Source organism: Dermochelys coriacea, chromosome 13 (genome assembly GCF_009764565.3).
Source record: "Dermochelys coriacea isolate rDerCor1 chromosome 13, rDerCor1.pri.v4, whole genome shotgun sequence".
NCBI classification, from domain to species: domain Eukaryota; kingdom Metazoa; phylum Chordata; order Testudines; family Dermochelyidae; genus Dermochelys; species Dermochelys coriacea.
Genome location: NC_050080.1, coordinates 31684668 through 31699672, shown reverse-complemented (window position 1 = coordinate 31699672; position 15005 = coordinate 31684668). Strand labels below are relative to the sequence as shown.

General features: G+C 47.9%; 1 protein-coding gene across 2 annotated transcripts in view; it reads left to right on the top strand.

Moving 5' to 3' along the window:
- LOC119842384 (rho GTPase-activating protein 39-like) overlaps positions 1-15005 on the top strand; it is a 128245-nt gene that overhangs the window by 84446 nt on the left and 28794 nt on the right. For both annotated transcript variants that reach the window (XM_038370427.2, XM_043495807.1), the window contains exons 3-4: positions 1381-2698; positions 11750-12302. In XM_038370427.2, coding sequence (XP_038226355.1) covers positions 1381-2698; positions 11750-12302 — 1871 coding nt within the window. The remainder of the gene's footprint in view (positions 1-1380; positions 2699-11749; positions 12303-15005) is intronic.

The window sequence follows — 15005 nt, the reverse complement described above, 5'->3', positions numbered from 1 at the left end:
TGCCACCTCCCTCTGTTAGGACACATGCCTCCTCCCACAGTCAGAGCTTCCTCCCCCTGCTAGAGGTGTGTGCAGCTATTTCTAGTGCACAGACCCCAGGGAGAAGTGTCTGAGTAAGAACTTCATACAGGGGAGGTTGCTCTCCATACGGGGTCATTGGGGGTGGAAGTACACACCTGCTGCTCCCAGGGGATCTCTGCTGGGGAGCTGCATCCCTGCTCTGGTTTTTGTGTTGTGCGCGCTGGGCCATACGCTGCGAGCTCCTGGTGCTGCCCCTGTGGCACTGCATCATGCACCCTGCGTGTAATAGTGAACAAGAGCAGTAGCATGTCACTACCCTGCCTCTGGCTCTTGCCCACGGCACCAGCGTGGCAGCTCAGCACATAGCTTAGACCTGCCCTTCCTGGCCTGTGTGGTGCTGTGCAGCTGTAGACTCAGGTTTCCTTTTCACAAGCCAGGCCAATTTTGCCCAGGCCATGCAGCAGAGTTAGACTTTCCTGTCTCAAAACTGGATTCCCACCTGAGTCTAGGCTGTTATCGCAGTGTGAAACAATGCCTCTGGGATGGCACTCCTGGGGGGATCTACGAACCATTCCCAAGCACACGGCTAAGGTCACAGGGCTCTGGGCCTGTCCCAAGGGAAGGAGAGGGGGCTGTTCTAAAAAAGCCAGAGCACATTGGGAGGAGGAGATGATCCAAGAGCTGGGTGAGGGGGTTCCCCAGAAGGACACTGAAGCATACAGGAGAGTTTGGAAGGATTTTCTCCCTACAAGTTGGTTATGTTGTTAGAGTGGAACATGTATTCTGTGAGCCACATTCAGTCATCCCTGGTGTCGCTCCGGCTGGCTTGCAGGATTTGCCCCAGGGGCCGTCTGGCACTGAACACCTTCAGCTGGAAGCATCATTATCAAGGAAGACGTTTCTGAACAATAAGCATTTGGCTGCTTTTCCGTGCAACATTTCAAGTGGTGGAGAGGTCCGGCAGATCTCTTTTTCGCCTCTAGCCAGCCAGTCAGGATTGGCTGCCAGATTTGAATGTGTGTTCTAATGGATTAGTATTGTCTCAGACCTCTGAAGGGGTAACAAGTAGAAAGAGCCTGACTCGAATGGCTGAACAGAGTCATGTGATGAGTCAGGCATTTTTCTCACGTGTAAATATTATATTTCCTGTTTTTAGAAGTTGAATGCCCAGGAAACAGCCCCAGAGAGGGTGCAGAGTTTAGGTGGGATGAATCTCAAAGACCTTGGAGATTCAATTTGATGTCTGGGTAAAAGCTGGAGCCAGCTCACCCATCCCCCACTTGACCTGAGATCTGAATTGCATTTTTGTTTTCTTCTTTTCCTAAATAATTCCCTATGTTTGTGTTTCTCTCCATCCAGGGACACTCCTACCCGCTGGCAGCCTTTGCCAGGCACTAAAGCAGCCATGCTGGTTAAAGTTAACAGTTTAAGACAAGTGCAGGATTCATCGAACAGTTCACTGCAGCCACAGAGTACTGCAGAAGCCAACAACCAGAAATCTCTGCTTCCAAATCCAGTCCCATATGCCCAGCCTCAGTCCACAGCACAGACCCCAGCTGCTGCAAAGCCAGCCTCTCCAGTGGAAACCAAACCATCGATGCAGATTAAAAAGACAGAGAATGGTGGGTTTTGTTTAGTGCTAAGGAATGGCCCTCCTTGTCACATTCCGCCAAGGAGCGAAACAGGGACACCACAGCCTGCATCTCCCAAATATGCATCTCCAGCACCTATATATGATGAGCCATCATTGGATGCCCCAATTTATGACGAGCCTCCTGTAGATATGGACACTGAGAGTGTAAATGCGAATGGGACGTCTCCACAAATATCTCCAAGCAATAGCTTCCAAAAGCAGCTCCAGCCAACCAAATTATTGCAGCACCCAAGTATGCAACAGCAACAACAAGCTGGAAAAAAGCATGTGCGAAACCCTTCCACCACAGAATACAGCCCTGCTGGAAGAGAGTATATTAAACACATGGTCAATGTTGACCAGTCATCCAAACCTCTTCACTGCCCTGGGGGGGTGGCTGATAGCCCTGCTAAACCACAGCCTGGTCTGCTTTCTTCAAAGGACAGTTTCAAGCAGTCCTGGAGGGTCTTGGAAGCCAATGTTCTCAAGAATATGGAGGCCCACCACATTCGACAGAACAGCCCACAAGCTCAAGAATACCCTACTGTTATAAGTCAACAGGATTCTGGCTACTCAACAGGCCCTTCTCCAAGCTTGCGAAAGAGGAAAGGAAGGAGACAAATGGCAGGTCCGGGAAGACCTGGCTCAGTGGGCAGCAGCAGTGAACTCAGTGCTTTGAATGATAAGTTGATTGCGGAGATGCGTGCCGTGGTGGGGAAATCGGCAGCCTGCAGAGGAAGCAAAGCAAGCCTAGATGCTGACATGCTGGAAAATGCCACCTCAACAGGGAGCAGTAAAGTTAGGTTTCAGTCAGACCATTTGAAGAAAGGTGTCATCCAGCACTCAAGGGACAATGTGACCTCTAGTAACAGGTCCTTGTACAGACAGGGACTGGAGAGGACAGGGAGCTTCTCAAATGACCCAGCTATGCAACAGGACGTAGCGAGGTCTAAGAGGACCTATGAGAAAATGGACTCTTTAGAAAAGAATGTGATGAGCCAGACAAGTTTGGCTTCATCAGATGCAGCACGAACATCCTCTCAGGTATGTGCCAATGATTATTTCAGTTAAATCACTCACTGCTAATCGATAGGGGTAGTTCTAACCCAAATGCAACATGCAAGGTAATGATGGGTCTGGATTACTTACTGTACAGAAGAGTTTTATTTACAGACACTGTATGTTCTTGGGGAATAAACAGATTGCAGAATCTTGCAGCTTTGTAATTGGAGGATCCTATTTCAGACCAGGTGCCTGATGCAATAGGTGGGAATTATGGAAGGGAAAGCAGAGTTTGGGTCCCATGCATCAAGTACGTAGCACTGAATGTGATTGCTTGATTTCATTTGCTTATTTGTATTGTGGTGTCATGGATCAGGACCCATTGTGCTAGGTGCTGTACAAACCCAGAAAAAAAAGAGTCCCTGCCTCAAGGAGCAGACAATCTAAGACATAAGAGAACAGGTGGATACACCCTGGGAAGCACAAGGAAACAACTATTTGTTATTGGTCAGCATAATAGGCAGCATCTCTGCCCATCAGCTGCCTAAATGTTGTCATGTTCTTTGTAGGCCGCATATAGGAGGGATTTGGAGAAGGACAGTGAGGTGGCTTGGAGGGTGCTTACAGGAGCAGCAGTAGAGAAAGCAGGAAGGTGCTTGTCTGACTGTAACAAGTGGGCGAAGGAAGCTGGTGTTACTGGCAGTGTGAAGTTCAGAGCTGACATCTTGATTGTGTCTAAGAGATACTAGGTCAGGCAGGGACTTTCTGTAAAGAGCTCTGAATGTGAAGGTGTTTGTGTGGATGTGGTGGAGAAGAGGGAGCCAGGAGAGGTGTGCAAAGCGGGGTGACGTGGCCAAAGGGGAGGTGCCAGGAAAACGCTCTCTGGAGCAGCATTCTGAATGGGTGTAAGTGGGATGAGATGGGATTTGTGAAGGCCAGACAGGAGACGAGCCTGCGTATGATGATCTAGAGAGAAAGCCGAGTCAAAGATGATGCCCAGGTGACAGACTTGTGTGACGGCGTGGATGGTGGGGTTGACCTTGGTAACGGATAAGAGGGATGGGGGAAGGTGGCTGACGAGAAGATTAAGACCTCTGTTTTGGTCATGGTGACCTTAAGCTGATGTCTGGACTTCCAGGAGATGTCAGAAAGGCAGGTTGAAGTCTAGGAGAGAAGGAAACTGGTCTGGAGTAGAGGTAGATGTGAGAGTCATCACCATAGAGATGATAGCTGAATTTATGTTTGTGAATTAAATTGCCCAGGGATGAGGTGTGGGAGGAATGGAGAAGGGACCAAGGACAGAGCCCTGTGGAACCCCACAGAGTTGGCAGAGGGAGGAGAGGGATCCGCTGAAGGATTAACTAGAGAAGTAGGAGAAGAAGCAGGAGAGGGTGAAGTAATGGAAGCTGAAGGAGTCCAAGCTTTCAAGAAGAGAAGCCCCGTCGAAGGCAGCGGACAGGTCCAGGAGAATGAGGATGGAGCACTGGTTCTCAGCGTTGGCTAGGAAGAGGTCATTAGAGGCTTTGGTGAAAGCCATTTCAGCAGGGTACAGGGGTGACAGGAAGATTGGAGAGGATCTAGGATAGCATTGGAAGAGAGGAGCTCCGGATAATTGTTGTGGACTGTATGTTCAGTGGGCTTAGAGATGCTGGGAGATGAGACGGTAACTGGAGGGACAGATGCTATCAAGGGTTTAAAAAAAAAAACAAAAAAAGAAAATCAGGAGAAATTATCCTGCCCTGGACGGTGTTAAAGGAGGAAGACACATGCTAATTTATCATCCCCACAGAGCCATATGTTTAGAATAGGAGAGTGTAGGCCCAGATGAGAGTCAAACACAAGTAAATTCAGCATTGTTTGCTAGCAAGAAAACCACCAATCTAATCTCAATGTCTGAACTATTTAATGTGTGTACTGTTCTGACTAGCTCTGGGGTTGAAATTTAAAGTGCTTCTAAATTTATAGGTTTCAGAGTAGCAGCCATGTTAGTCTGTATTCACAACAAGAAAAGGAGTACTTGTGGCACCTTAGAGACTAACAAATTTATTTGAGCATAAGCTTTTGTGAGCTACAGCTCACTTCATCGGATGCATTCAGTGGAAAATACAGTGGGGAGATTTATATACACACACAGAGAACAACATTATGTTCTCTGTGTGTGTGTGTGTGTGTGTGTGTGTGTGTGTATAAATCTCCCCACTGTATTTTCCACTGAATTCATCCGATGAAGTAAGCTGTAGCTCACAAAAGCTTATGCTCAAATAAATGTGTTAGTCTCTAAGGTGCCACAAGTACTCCTTTTCTTTTTACTAAATTTATAGGTGTTTGCAAAGGAAAAAAATGCATATGTCTTCTTTTGCTGCTTTGTGATGCAAAAAAAAGGGGGGGGCCTTTAAAAATATGCTTTGCGCTTTGTGGAGCAAGATCTTAGGGGGACACAGAGGCAGGATCTGGTTGGTGAGTTTTTCCCAGTGTTACTCACTGAGTTTCTGGAGTTGTTGGAGGATTTTGAGCCACAGTCTGTTTTAGAATTATGTCCTTTCTGACTGGGGAAGGCCAGCCAGGGAAGTACGGGTCCTTGTTTGCCTCTGTTAAGAAGGGCAGGATCCTTGTTTGCCTCCATTAAGAAGGGCAGCCTTGAAGAAGGCATGTGTTCATCTGTGGCTTCATCTGTGTTTGCCTCCTAACTGCAGACAATGACCATGTGTCCATGCTGATATTATTAGATCTGCCTTCCATACCTTGATCATGAGGTGTGGCTGGCTCATCTGAGCTTTAGGTGCAGTTTGTGGGGTGGCTGTAGGGTTCTTTTCTATCTGAGAGATCCCAAAAGGACGTATAGGGCAATTGCTAATCACCAACAGGGTAGACAGGTTCCATTGGCCTCTGGCTGCAAAGGTGTGGCCTTCTGTTTTGGATGTGGCTCTCTAACTTAATCCGTGCTTTTGCACTTCAGTATCAGATGAACGCAACGTGAGCCACATGAGGCCACATCTTAAACTGGCCCAGAGAGCAGCTGTCATCTTGGTAGATGGGGCGGCTGCAGAGAGTACATGGCTCCGCAATGGTCACTTCTCAGCGTCCAGGTAGACTTTGAGGTGTTGGTTTTGATATATAAACACCTATCTATAGGTTATAGATCTGTTTGATCTATAAAAATCTATAAAGACCCAAGGACAGGGTAGGCCTGTTACTCAGTGGGGGAGGGGGAAAATAATAACAGAAAATGCGGAAATGGCACAGGTGCTTAATGACTTCTTTGTTTCGGTTTTCACCAAGAAGGTTGGTGGTGATTGGACGTCTCACATAGTGAATGCCAGTGAAAATGAGGTAGGATCAGAAGAGGCTAAAATAAGAAAAGAACAAGTTAAAAATTACTTAGACAAGTTAGATGTCTTCCAGTCACCAGGGCCTGATGAAATGCATCCTAGAATACTCAAGGAGCTGACTGAGGAGATACCTGAGCTATTACAATTATCTTTGCAAAATCATGGAAGATGGGAGAGATTCCAGAAGACTGGAAAAAGGCAAATATAGTGCCCATCTATAAAAAGGGAAATAAGGACAACCCAGGAAATTACAGACCAGTCAGCTTAACTTCTGTATCCAGAAAAATAATGGAGCAAATAATTAAGAAATCAAATTGCAAACAGCTAGAAGATAATAAGGTGACAAGTAACAGTCATTATGGATTTATGAAAAACAAATTGTATCAAACCAAACTGATAGCTTTCTTTGACGGGATAACAAGCCTTGTGGATGGAGGGAAGCGGTAGATGTGGTATATCTTGACTTTACTAAAGCTTTTGATATTGTCTCGCATGACCTTCTCATAAACAAACTAGGGAAATGCAACCTAGATAGAGCTAGTATAAGGTGGGTGCAAAACTGGTTGGAAAACCATTCCCAAAGAATAGTTATCAGTGGTTCACAGTCATTCTGGAAGGGCATAACGAGTGGGGTCCCGCAGGGATCAGTTCTGGATCCAGTTCTGTTCAGTATCTTCATCAATGATTTAGATAATGGCATAGAGAGTACACTTATAAAGTTTGCGAACGACACCAAGCTGGGAGGGGTTGCAAGTGCTTTGGAGGATAGGATTAAAATTCAAAATGATCTGGACAAACTGGAGAAATGGTCTGAAGTCAATAGGATGAAATTCAAAAAGGATAAATGCAAAGTACTCCATTTAGGAAGGAACAATCAGTTGCACACATACAAAATCGGAAATGGCTGCTTAGGAAGGAGTACTGCGGAAAGGGATCTGGGGGTCATAGTGGACCAAAAGCTAATATGAGTCAACAGTGTAAGGCTGTTGCAAGAAAAGTGAACATCATTCTGGGATGTATTAGCAGGAGTGTTGTTGTAAGCAAGACACAAGAAGTAATTCTTCCGCTTTACTCCACGCTGATTAGGCCTCAGCTGGAGTATTGTGTCCCGTTCTGGGCACCACATTTCAGGAAGGATGTGGACAAATTGGAGAGAGTCCAGAGAAGAGCAACAAAAATGATGAAAGGTCTAGAAAACATGACCTATGAGGGAAGATTGAAAAAATTGGGTTTGTTTAGTCTGGAAAAGAGAAGACTGAGAGGGGACAGGATAACAGTGTTCAAGTATGGAAAAGGTTGTTACAAGGGGGAGGAAGAAAAATTGTTTTTCTTAACCTCTGAGAATAGGACAAGAAGCAATGGGCTTAAATTGCAGCAAGGGAGGTTTAGGTTGGACATTAGGAAAAACTTCCTAACTGTCAGGGTGGTTAAGCACTGGAATAAATTGCCTAGGGAGGTTGTGGAATCTCTGTCATTGGAGATGTTTAAGAACAGATTAGACAAACTCCTGTCATGAATGGTCTAGATAATTAGTCCTGCCATGAGTGCAAGCGACTGGACTAGACGACCTCTCGAGGTCCCATTTGGTTCTAGGTTTCTATAAAGTCCCACCTGAGAGATCCTCTCCCTGTGGTACGATGCCATGGTTACCACCAGGAGACAGGCGGCAGCAGGGCATTCTGCGTGTGGGCCTGGGGCTCTGCTATTCCCTCCCACCCAGTGAGAAATAGCCTAGGTTGTCGACCTTCAGGGCATGCTGAGGGCCCCATTGTTGGGGGGAGTTAAGAGGGTGATGCCAGGGTCTATGTGCGGCTGATTGTATGTTTAAATACAGTTACACGTGAAATGATCTCGTCTGGGCCTTGAAGTCCACGACCTGGCACGCCTTGATTATTAGAAACAAATCCAGGGTAGCTACTTGAGGAAGGTTCATGAGTTCGTCCTTGCTGAGTCTCTATGGAGTCTTCTCCGGGGCACTGTGTGTACGACTGAACACTGCATCTCACACAGTCTCCTGCAGCTGCACTCCTGGAGAGAGAGAACAGCCCCTTTAGGTCCGAGGCCATGGATTAATTAACTGTGCTCTCAAGCCGAGCTAGCGCGAGTCTGCCTACCCAGGCGGGGAGGCTCATCCCCAGCTGCAGTGCAGATGCACTCTTGGGGCCCTTGGGGTAAATCTCCCTGGTCTGTTGTTGCCGGTTAGTTTTGGATCTCTCTGGAGGTGGGGCGGGTAGAAGGCAGTACTCTGCCTGGTCTCTCTCAGCTAGTCCTCCCTGACCTGCAGGGGAGATGAGGGCACTTGCCCCTTGGCCTCAGCCTGCGCCATTATCATGCTGAACCTCACTGTCCTCCCACAGGACAGCCCAGCATCTCCTCCCAGGGGATTCTCTTTAGGTGTATCATAATGCAGCCTTGCTACCCAAATAGATGTGTGAAGACCCTGGCCAAGCCTCCCTGTCGCGGCCGGTCCTGCTGCATTGTAGATGTGGCCATGGTTCCCAGAAGGGAGGCTGCGGGAGCCAAGGAAAAGCACACAACAGTCCAGAAAACTGGCTAAACTAAAATGCTGTTGGCAGTCGTCTGGGACGGCCTGAGCTGGCCTTTCGCTGCCCCGCTAAGCCTGACCAGAGTCCTCCCCCTGTGTGTGATAATGTGGCTTATTGTATGTAGCCCAGCTGTGAGACACTGGTTGAATTGGCATGAGCTAGCCTACGACAGGAGGTTCCTGGGGTCTGTGTGAACAATGGGGGCCATGAAGTGGGGAACAGGCCCTTTGAAAGGGCCACATGTGTGATCACATGCACTGGGGAGGAGGGTATGGGGCTGGGGTTCATGGGCTGCTGGGGAATATGGATGATGAGTGTGTGCTGGCTGTGAGGAGGAAGGTGTGGGGCTGTGCCCTCTCAGGGAGCCTCAGCGAGGTGATGAGGAGCAGGGTTTGGATAGCAAGGGGTGATAGAGCATCTTGTCTAGGAGTACAAAGGGTGCTGTGTGCCAGAGAGAAAGAAATCCACATGTCTTGATAGACTGGCCTGGAAACTGCTGTGCTAGCAGAGGGCCTAGTGTAGAATGTGCAAAGGGAATTTGGGATCACCTGATGCAGGTGTTCTCAAGATACAGCCCTCCCAAAAGCTGACTTGCTTTGAACATTTCTAAGTGTTTATAGTGCTTTGTTGCCAGAGCTGGGAAAATACTATGGGTGGGTCCAGCTACAGGGTGGAGTAACAGCAAAGAGAGGCAGAGGCTACAGAAGGAAAGGAACTGGGAGCTGTGCTCCTGAGCTCTCCGCTCTGCTGGCCCCCAGATGGAGTAGGTGTGAAAAGGCGAAAGGGGGATTGGAGCTGAGTGGCTGTGAGGAGCTCCTGCTATCTGGGTTGGCACCTGGAGTCCTGGGCCAGCTTTGGGGATAAGTTTCTGCTTCCCCACCCCCACTAGGGACACAGTGCAGGAGGTGGGCTTGTCCCTAAACGTGCCCTAGAAGCTGTCAGTGGGGGGGGGGGGCTGTTGGAGGAGTGCAGATCCCAGCCATGGACTCCATCCAACGTACGTTTTCTCTCTGCTCACGACTCTAGTTCCTGGAAGTTGGGTGGCTGACACTGTTTAACTACCTCACATAGATTCATAGATTCATAGATACTAAGGTCAGAAGGGACCACTCTGATCATCTAGTCCGACCTCCTGCACAGCGCAGGCCACAGAATGTCACCCACCCACTCCTATGAAAAACCTCACCCATGTGTGAGCTATTGAAGTCCTCAAATCATGGTTCAAAACTTCAAGGAGCAGAGAAGCCTCCCTCCAGTCAACCATGCCCCATGCTACAGAGGAAGGCAAAAAAACCTCCAGGGCCTCTCCAATCTGCCCTGGAGGAAAACTCCCTCCCGACCCCAAACATGGCAATCAGCCAAACCCTGAGCACATGGGCAAGATTCACCAGCCAGATACCCAGGAAAGAGTTTTCTATAGTAAATCAGATCCCATCCATCTAATATCCCATCTCAGGGGATTTGGCCTATTTACCCTGAATATTTAAAGATCAATTACTTACCAAAATCACATTATCCCATCATACCATCTCCTCCATAAACTTATCGAGTAGAATCTTAAAACCAGATAGATCTTTTGCCCCCACTGCTTCCCTTGGAAGATTATTCCAAAACTTCACTCCTCTGATGGTTAAAAACCTTCGTCTGATTTCAAGTCTAAACTTCCTGGTGGCCAGTTTATACCCATTTGTTCTTGTGTCCACATTGGTGCTGAGCTTAAATAATTCCTCTCCCTCTCCTATATTTATCCCTCTGATATATTTATAGAGAGCAATCATATCTCCCCTCAACCTTCTTTTAGTTAGGCTAAACAAGCCAAGCTCCTTAAGTCTCCTTTCATAAGACAAGTTTTCCATTCCTCGGATCATCCTAGTAGCCCTTCTCTGTACCTGCTCCAGTTTGAATTCATCCTTTTTAAACATGGGAGACCAGAACTGCACACAGTATTCTAGGTGAGGTCTCACCAGTGCCTTGTATAACGGTACTAAAACCTCCTTATCCCTACTGGAAATGCCTCTCCTGATGCATCCCAAAACCGCATTAGCTTTTTTCACAGCCATATCACATTGGCAGCTCATAGTCATCCTATGATCAACCAATACTCCAAGGTCCTTCTCCTCTTCCGTTACTTCTAATTGATGCGTCCCCAACTTATAACTAAAATTCTTGTTATTAATCCCTAAATGCATAACCTTACACTTCTCACTATTAAATTTCATCCTATTACTATTACTCCAGTTTACAAGGTCATCCAGATCCTCCTGTATAATATCCCGATCCTTCTCCGAATTGGCAATACCTCCCAGCTTTGTATCATCTGCAAACTTTATTAGCACACTCCCACTTTTTGTGCCAAGGTCAGTAACAAAAAGATTAAATAAGATTGGTCCCAAAACCGATCCCTGAGGAACTCCACTGGTAACCTCCCTCCAACCTGACAGTTCGCCTTTCAGTAGGACCCGTTGCAGTCTCCCCTTTAACCAATTCCTTATCCACCTTCTGATGTTCATATTGATCCCCATCTTCTCCAATTTAACTAATAATTCCCCATGTCGCACGGTATCAAATGCCTTACTGAAATCTAGGTAAATTAGATCCACTGCATTTCCTTTATATAAAAAATCTGTTACTTTTTCAAAAAAGGAGATTAGGTTGGTTTGGCACGATCTACCTTTTGTAAAACCATGTTGTATTTTGTCCCATTTACCATTGACTTCAATGTCCTTAACTAATTTCTCCTTCAAAATTTTTTCCAGGACCTTGCATACTACAGATGTCAAACTAACTGGCCTGTAGTTACCCGGATCACTTTTTTTTCCTTTCTTAAAAATAGGAACTATATTAGCAATTCTCCAATCATTCGGTACTATTCCTGAGTTTACAGATTCATTAAAAATTCTTGCTAATGGGCTTGCAATTTCAGGTGCCAATTCCTTTAATATTCTTGGATGAAGATTATCTGGGCCCCCCGATTTAGTCCCATTAAGCTGTTTCAGTTTCGCTTCTACCTCTGATATGGTAATATCTACCTCTATATCCTCCTTCCCATTTGTCATGCTACCATTATCCCCAAGATCCTCTTTAGCCTTATTAAAGACTGAGGCAAAGTATTTGTTTAGATATTGGGCCATGCCTAGATTATCTTTAACCTCCGCTCACTCGGGTAAGACACTCAGCTAAAATGCTTTTGATTGTAACTTGTCTGTTCTCCCTTGCAGCCTGGAACAACAGAGTCAGACTCCAAGCAGGAGACTAGTGTGCAGCCTACCATCAGCATGGGGTATCAGTTTCCCTACAGCACGTTACGGAAGCCCATCTCTCAAAGCAGCATGGCAGACTGGGCTTCCAAAAACCTGAACATGCACACTCAGGGCATCTTCCGCCGAAGGATCTCCATCTCCAACATGCTCTCCTGGAACGGGGGCTCCATCAAAAAGCCAATGCTCATCACCAGCAACCACGCCATTAAAAAGGAAGCATGTGAGATGTTTAAACTGGTGCAGATCTACATGGGAGACCGCCAGGCCCGCATGGACCGAAATCATGTGGCTTTGGTCATGGTCACCAAGTGCTGGAGCATACAGGGTTTACGGGATGAGCTGTACATACAGCTGATCAGGCAGACTACGGACAATATGTGTTACCGAAGTCTGGCGTGGGGCTGGGAACTCATGGCCATCAGTCTGGCTTTTTTTTCCCCATCACCCAAGTTTCAGTCTTACTTGGAAGGTTACATCTACCGCCATCTCGACCAGGTCAATGATGAAAACCGTAAGTGCCTCACACATCACAACAGCTGTTTAATGGCACTGAAATTGACCATCATGCATTGGGCCAGCAGCAGGCCTATGCAACTCCGCTGTTCTTGTGCAGTGTCTGATTATTTGGGCAGCATTTGGTATATACACTGAGGCTATGTCTACACTTTGGATGCACCACTGTAAGGCCTCTCGTGTAGCCTCTATATGCTGACGGGAGAGAGCTCTCCTGTTGGCATAATTAAACCACCCCAAATGAGTGGCGGTAGCTATGTCGGCGGGACAGCGTCTCCTGCCGACATAGCGTTGTCCTGACTGGCGCTTTTGTTGGTGAAACTTATGTCGGTGGGGCTAGGGGGGTGTTTTTTCAGACCCTGAAAAGACAGACTTTGCTCTCCCTTATGCTGGTGTGAATCTGGAGTGACTCCACTGGACTGCAGATTTACGCTGGTGTATCTGAAAACTGAATTTGGTTCATATTTTGTGGAATACCCTCTGAATGAGAGGCTAAGCAGCATGTTATAATTAACTGCATTGTGCAGGAGGACTGGCAAGAGCTGGTGGAGGTTGTACCCCTGATACCGATTAGTAAGGCTACGTTTTAGTCATTGGTATTTTTAGTAAAAGTAATGGACAGGTCATGGGCAAAAAACAAAAAGTCACGGCCCCATGACCTGTCTGTTGACTTTTACTAAAAATACCTGTGACTAAATCTTACCTGCTGGGAGGGAGTGCTCCTGAGGACTGCTGCTCCTAGCGGGGGGCGGGCAGCCCAGGGCCCCCTGCCGCTGCTGGGCTCCGACACCACAACCAGTCCGGGCGGGGGGCGACCCGGGACCCCGGGGCTCCGCAGCTGCTGGGGTCGGGGTGGGGACGGCCTGGGTTCCCACTGCCACTCCGGGCAGGGTTCAGCCAGGGCCGCCGCCGATGGTGGTCCAGACGGGGGGTGGCCCAGATCCACACCCTCCACCACTGGTCCCGGACCACTGTTCCAGGGCAGCGCCGGGGACCAGCTGCCTGGGGCTGCCAGAGCAGCGGCCAGTGTGGCGGCTCCGAGGTGCTGGGATGGCCCTGGGGTCAGCCGCACCTGCCGCTGCAAAATTTATGGAGGTCATGGAAAGTCACGGAAGCCATGCCCCTGTGAATGATTCGCAGCCTTCCTGAACAGTAATACTGGTAAGTCGTCATGCTCAAACTCCAGGGAGGTTTGCAGCCATATTGCTATCAGCAGGCAGGGATAAGGATTGTGCCATTCCCAGGAGCTGCTGGGCCCGTGCAGTGAACACTTCTCAAGCAGTCACAGGCAAATGGGTGTCTCTTTAGTTACTTTCCAGTGCCAAGATGGTTGCAGTCTATGGAGAGAAGTAGGACTCAAGTCCTTCCATCATGCGGCACAGCTGCTGTCAGGCCTTCTCCCAGTGATTCTAGCTTGTATCTGATTAAACAAATGGCTGCATTCAATGGTGATGTAACCGTGTTAGTCCCAGGGTATTAGCGAGACAAGCTTGGGGAGGTGATAGGATTCTGTTGGTGAGAGCCAAGCTTTCGAGCTACACATTGCTCTTCCTCAGGCCTGGCAAAGGTACTCCTAGTGTCACAGCCAAATGCAAGTTTTAACAGAAGTAGTTAGCACATCTTGTAAGGCGTATTCTGTCTTGAAAGAATACAAGCTACTGTAGCTGGCGTATGTCAGTTCTAGACACAGTCTAATCAGGGGTTCTCTGACTGTTACAGCCTTGAGAGACAAGGTGGGTGAGGTAACCATGGACTCACACGGGGACAGCTGCATTGCGCACAGCCTTGAGGCCAGCCTTGACAAGACAAAGGCTTTTGTCAGCAGTCCCAAGTGTGTGATAAGCAGAGCCGCACCCCACAATGCCTGGAAAGGCGTGCCTCTGAGCAAAGCTGCACCTCCAATCAATCACTGGCCCCATCCGTACCACAGCATCTCCCACTTTCAGTGTGGGGCTCAGACAGATATAATGAGAGTCCCATCCAAAATTATGAAGTGCTAACAATAAAGGTATTTATAGGCACTTCTTCAGTGCTCAAGAGCAATGCTTCTGCCCAGTCATAACTAACACACACGAATTGCTCGAATCGTTTCTCCCATGGGATGTTCTGCTGGCAAAAAACTGAGGCTGTGACTTGTCCAAGGTACAGGGCCAGTGTCAGGCCAGCATTCAGAGTTCCTGTCTCCCAGTCCTGTGCTCTGCTCACAAGACTACCCTCCTTCCAAAGGTGTCTGATTTAGATGGGTTTAGTTTTCTAAGTTACAGAGCACACTTGACTGGATCAGACTGATGTGGGGAAGAGTAGAAGCTTTGAGAACAAAGTACAATAGAGTGGGCTGTTTGAGGTGTAATGGAGATGCTGCCCAGCCCCCCTAAAGACAGCACCCGGTGATAACGGGCTGTACGCCGACGTTAAAGGAAAGTGCTGCTGCTGAAGCCCCAGAGCCAAATCCAGAGAGGCACCAAGCAGCTGCTACGCCCACTGGAGTCAGTGGGCCTGACTTGACTGGGCTCCTTACTCTGGCAAGTTCCCCCTGACTCAGTACTTTAGATGCTGAGCAAGGCTCTCAGGAAAGGGAACGGCTGGTGCTCCATCCCTGTAGGACTGACCTTGCATTGGGTTAGGGAAAGTTTGTATTCTGTCGAACATATCAAGTATGCCACACGTGTGCAGTGGGATATCCTTGGCCCAGGGCTTGTGT